Raw genomic sequence first — 5748 nt, 5'->3', positions numbered from 1 at the left:
AAGTCCTCACCCCACCCCACCCACTCCCAGGGGGATGCCGGCAGCCCTGAGGGATTGAACCACTCACTGACTTCAACTCTTCCTGCATACTCATTTGGACATGGCATTCTTGGTCTGTAGATTTAGGTGGTCACATCCACTGGGATGACAGACACCAGGTACGTATCAGGCCCTGTGACAGGTGTTTTACACATTCTCCATCTAAGAGGTCTGCGCATGCCTACCTGGTTAGTGGCAGATTGAAACGAGACCTCGTGGTTGTCGCGATTAGACGTGCCCCTGTATGCCACTCAAGCCAGACCCTTGAAGCCCAAAGGAGAAGAAGTGTAGCAAGGGAGCCCTTCCTTTTCAAAGCCATTCCAGTTGTACTTTTTACTGCTGAGCTGGCAGACTTTGGACTGGGACAAGAGTGAGGGGTGGGGGCAGGGTGTTGCAGGACCCAGCCCCTGAATGTGACTTGTAAGCCCCTGCTTCCTGGTCCCAGTGGGTTCCTTCCACCTTCAGCTGCATCCTCCCCCTTGCATCCACAGCTGTGTATCTGCATCAGCCTGTCGTTCCCTGCTTACAGGTTTCGGTCCTACAGGGCCCTGGCTTTCCGGGCAGCATTTGATGTGAATCGCCTTTACCACCCACTCCTTGGGGTGGACCCACCCCTGGCACCCAGGACTCCTTGCCTCCCAAGGACTGAGCCCTCTGGGCTCTCCTTCCTTCAAATCCACTCTCAGTTTTTACTTTTGTGTTGAGTGAGAGGGGTTAACCTCCTACTGCTTGCTGGGAATGGACTCTGCCTGGTGGGGAGCTGGCCGCCCGTTCATCTGGCTGCCATCTGTTTCTTCAGGTGTTATGCGATTCTCCGAGGGAGCAGCTGTGTGAGTGGAGATGCTCTCAGTGGTGGAGAATGGACTGGACCCCCAGGCTGCCATCCCAGTAGGTGGGCGAGAGAGGATCAAGGGTGGGGAAGGGCTGCAGGGGACAGTTATTTCTTTGGCTTGGCTCACTTCGAAATGAATGGGCACTGCCCTGCAAGAGAGGCCAGGTAGAGGAAAAAGTTACAACACAAGCAGGCTCCGAGGAGACCCTGTCCTTTCTAGATCACCTTATTGGTGGTAAGATGGGAATTTACAAAAAGCAGTGGGAATTTGAGATCAGTTACCTGAAGACCAAGGATTTCCATTCAGCCCTGTGCCCTTAGGCCATGATTTGGTCACAGTCTAGCCAGTGCATTGAATTGGTGGGAAACAGATATTCCCAGGCACTAGTTTGTTGTTTCAGTAATGGGGGTAAGCTGGTTAACTTACATGTATCTGAACATTTACCATTTTCTAGGATTTTCTAAATGTAATTATTTGTGACCAGTTCACCAGAGCCCCCTAGGACTCTCTCTTGGAGAGCCCTTTGCACCCTCCTGGGATGTCTCAGGCACTCTGTGGATGGAGCTGTCGGTTCCCTTGGAGAGGCAGAAAGTCAGGTAGCTTTGGGGCTGGTCCCTTAGCAGCATCCTGAGGTCACTTTCTGGGAGAGGCCAGGATTCCCTTTCCTCCTCACTGCTGCTTCCCAGCTCAGAGAACTCTCTGCTTGAAAGGAACTGTAGCCCCCAGAGCTGTGTCTTTCCCCTCTTGGCCACAGGAGAGTCCAGCTCTACCTGTCCCCCAGCTGGCTTTCATGCAGAGGCTCTTCCCTCCCCTCCACACCCCCACTGTACCACCCTAGCACCGGCTGAATCCCGCCCCAGGACCCTCGAGAGCTAGGGCAGAGCCCTGGCCAACTCAGCCTTTTAACAGCAGCTGCATAAACTGACTCCATGAGGGTATGTGTTTCTTGGGGGTATGCCGTATTTCTCTCTGTATACCCTAACGCAACACCTGGTAGGCACAGTTGAACGAAGTGTGTTATGTACTTTTTTTAGATAATGTACTAATAACGTCTTGCATTGAAAAGGACATTTAACATTGGACTTTTTCAAGATTAAAAACTTTTGAGCTTCAAAGGGTACTATTAAGAAAATGAAAAGACAACCCACAAAATGGGAGATAACATTTGCAAATCAAATATCTGATAAGGGTCTAGTATCCAGAACATATAAAGAACACTTAGAACTCAATAAAAAGACAAATCCTCCAGTTATAAAATGGGTAAAGGATTTGAATAGGCACAGAAGATATACACATGACCAGTAAAGACACTCATTATCATTACACATCAGGGAAATGCACATCAAAGCCACAGTGAGCCACTACTTCACACCCACTAGGATGGCTGTCATAAAAAGTCAGTAACTAGTGCTGGCAACAATGTGGGGAGACTGGGACTCATATTGCTGGTGGGAATGTAAAATAGTGCAGCCACTTTGGTTAACAGTTTGGCAGCTTCTTGATAAGTTAAACATAGGGTTACATATACAATTCCACTCCTAGGTGTATACTCAAAAGAACTGGAAATATAAATCCACCCAAAAACTTGTACATGGATGTTCATAGCAGCATTGTTAATAATAGCAAAAGAGTAGAAACAACCCAGATGTCTGTTAACCGATGAATGAATGATAAAACGTGGTATATCTATGCAGTGGAGTATTATCTGGCAATCAAAAGGGATGAAGTACTGACACATGCTTGAAAATATTATACTTTTTGTATTTTTAGTAGAGACAGGTTTCACCATGTTGGCCAGGCTGGTCTCGAACTCCTGACCTCAGGTGACCCACCCGCCTTGGCCTCCCAAAGTGCTGGGATTACAGGTATGAGCCACTATGCCCAGCTGTGAAATCTTCTAAAATTAGATAGTAGTGATGGTTGCATAATTGTGTGAATGTACTAGAAACAATTGAACTATGTACTTTAAATGGGTGCATTTTATGGTATATGAATTATATCTCATTAAAGCTGTTACTTTTTTAAAATTTAACTTTTCAAAGATTATTAACATTTGTTGTTTTGGCTGAAATCAAAATAAAAGATTAAAATATATATCCATAATCCTATCACCCAATAATTCAAACCAGTTTTTCTTCAATCCCTTCCAGTCCTTTTCTAAACACTTATGTGATTTTCACATACTTATAATTATGCTCAATTTTTACTCTATATTTCCAGAAGACTTTATATACATTTTGTGGTATATTCATTTAACAAACATTTATCGAGTATTTCTATGTGCCAGGCACAGTGCCAAATGTTGACACAAGGATGAATAAAACACTGGTCTTAGTACCACACTCAGCTCTTTTATATACATATTTATGTGTTTTTTTTTTTTTTTCTTTTTTTTTTTTTTTTGGGAAAGAGTCTCTGCTCTGCCACCCAGGCTGTAGTGCAGTGGCATGATCTCGGCTCACTACAACCTCTGCCTCCTGGGTTCAAGCAATTCTGCCTCAGCCTCCTAAGTAGCTGAGATTACAGGTGCTCACCATCACACCCAGCTAATTTTTTCATTTTTAGTAGAGATGGGTTTCATCATGTTTGCCAGGCTGATCCCAAAGTGTTGGGATTACAGGCATGAGCCACTGCGCCCGGCCTCTTTTATAATTTATCTAGTAGGTTTTCTGGTTTTCAAGGGAAACCACTTCCCTAAAAAAAAAGTAGTCCTGCCCTCAGGAGCAATCTTTATAGTGCTATAGATCAGAAAGTATTATTTCTACCTTAATAGATGAGGAAATTGAGGCTCAGAGAGGTTAAGTGAAATGTCTGAGGAGGCCCCTCTAGTTACTGATGGCTAGGACTGAGCCTAGTCCTGTGGCTTCCAGGCCTAGGATCTTTCTTTTTTTTTTTCCCCCGCTTTTTTTTTTTTTTTTTCTCTCGTTTTTTGTTGTTTTTTTTTTTTTTTTTTTTTTTTTTTTTTTTGGCTCACTGCAACCTCCACCTCCTGGATTCAAACATTTCTCCTTCCTCAGCCTCCCCAGTAGCTGGGATGACAGGCTCGCACTACCATGCCCTGCTAATTTTTTTGTGTTTTTCAGTAGAGATGGGGTTTCATTATGTTGATCAGGCTGGTCTTGAACTGCTGGCCTTATGATCCACCTGCGTCGGCCTCCCAAAGTGCTGGTATTGCAGGTGTGAGCCACCACGCTCGGCCTTTTTGACCTTTTCTTTCTTTTTCTGAGACAAAGTCTTGCTACGTTGCCCAGGCTGGAGTACAGTGGTGTGATCACAGCTCACTGCAGCCTTGAACTCCTGGGCTCAAGCAGTTCTGCCTCTAGCATCCCAAAGTGCTGGGATTACGGGCGTGAGCCACCACACCCAACCTAGGATCTTAATGTAAACCAGGCTCCTGATCTCCTCACGTTTTTATTGCTGTGGGTTGGGGGGCTATTGTTTTTGTTTTCCTCTTAGCTTATGGATTGTCTACAGAAACTTGTTTAGGTGAAAAAGCTGGGAAGCCCCACCCTTGTCCTAGATGGGTTTACCCAAGCTCCCATTGCTGCAGCTATGATGGGGCTAAATTTAAACACAAGATTATATGGCTCTAAGTTCACGTAAGTTTGGTCTAAAAATCAAAAAGGGTCTACACTGAAGGATATGTAAAACAACAATAACAATAATTATCTCTGGGCAGTGTGTGTGATTTTCCTTTTCTTCTCTATGCTTTGTCTTTCTTTGCTAACAATGTGCTAATTTTGCAAAAGGAAGCTACAGACCTACCTATAGATGTGTGTGCATGTGGTTGCACGTATATTTGGCAACAGGCAAAGAATTACACTCTAGGGAATCTCCATAGGATTTTCTGCTAAAGACCTGTGTTCTGTTTGGCGTTGCCTAGGTCATCAAGAAGAAGCTGGTGGGATCCGTGAAGGCCTTGCAGAAGCAGTATGTGTCCCTGGACACAGTGGTCACTAGTGAAGACGGAGATGCCAATACCATGTGCAGCACCTTGGAGGCTGTTTTTATCCATGGCCTGCATGCCAAGCACATCCGAGCTGAGGCCGGAGGAAAAAGGAAGAAAAGTGCCCACCAGAAGCCTCTGCCCCAGCCTGTCTTCTGGCCCCTCCTGAAAGCTGTCACCCACAAGTGAGATTAGCTGGGGAAGTTTTGCTTTGGGGAGGATCAGCAGAGCATGGGACACTTGGCTTTTCCTCCCCAGCTATTCAGGAAGCCAACAGAGATGCCCTGTGTTGTAGCATAGAGATAGGGTGAGGTAGGGTTGCAAGTGTCTTCTGGAAAGGTTCATCTCTAGACCAAGCTTCCCAGCCAGTGTGCCAGCAGATCTGGAGACCCTCAGCACTCAGGCAAGAGCCTGTGGCTGCTTTGAGCCCTGAGACTGGTCGCCTTTAGCAGGAACGGCGTTTTTGCCACACTGGGGCAGAGTTATGTAGTTACAGCAGAGGTTGTGGCCTGCAAAGCCTAAAGTATTTACTATCTGGTCCTTTACAGAAAACGTTTGCTGACCCTGCCTTAGATTGTTCGAACATCTGAGTTGTAAATCTTATCTCTTAAGGAGGTATGGGGTTATTTTTATTAAAGACTGGAATCAGGAAGGAGCATATGAATATTCACCCTGAGACACTTCTCTCTGGCCTCTGTCTGGGCTTTTGAGCAAGTTGCTGGCACTGTGCCTCAAAGGACCACTAAATGTCACCTTGAGCCCAAAGAAGCCTTGTCAGTCTCTGATCTTTCCACACCGACTGCCACTGCCCCATCTCCGGTTCCTCTTCAGTGGCTTTCTAGTTGTCCCCCTATCTCACTCTGTCTTTCCTTGAGTTTGTCACCTGGTCAACATTTACTGAGCTGAAGCTCCCGGAGCTTACTCACTGAG

At 45.9% G+C, this 5748-nt stretch overlaps 1 protein-coding gene, 1 long non-coding RNA gene and 1 pseudogene across 2 annotated transcripts in view; all 3 read left to right on the top strand.

Moving 5' to 3' along the window:
* The window catches only part of LOC116547154, a 3740-nt gene extending 3432 nt beyond the window's left edge, over positions 1-308 (top strand). Inside the window, exon 2 of the long non-coding RNA XR_004266955.1 lies at positions 31-308. This is a non-coding gene — a long non-coding RNA (uncharacterized LOC116547154). The remainder of the gene's footprint in view (positions 1-30) is intronic.
* Positions 1-5742, top strand: part of LOC116547153 (pleckstrin homology domain-containing family M member 1-like) — a gene marked incomplete at its 5' end in the record, with an annotated part of 9725 nt that extends 3983 nt beyond the window's left edge. The window contains one exon of the mRNA XM_032273194.1: positions 4756-5742. Within this exon, the coding sequence (XP_032129085.1) occupies positions 4756-5007 (252 nt within the window). The remainder of the gene's footprint in view (positions 1-4755) is intronic.
* Positions 3514-3563, top strand: LOC116547155 (annotated as a pseudogene).
* Positions 5743-5748: the final 6 nt, after the last annotated feature.

The sequence above is a fragment of the Sapajus apella genome, unplaced genomic scaffold, assembly GCF_009761245.1.
Source record: "Sapajus apella isolate SASKATOON/1434 unplaced genomic scaffold, GSC_monkey_1.0 scaffold2215, whole genome shotgun sequence".
Lineage (NCBI taxonomy): Eukaryota > Metazoa > Chordata > Mammalia > Primates > Cebidae > Sapajus > Sapajus apella.
The sequence above is the reverse complement of the archived record's forward strand: the minus strand, read 5'-3'. Positions and strand labels throughout refer to the sequence as shown.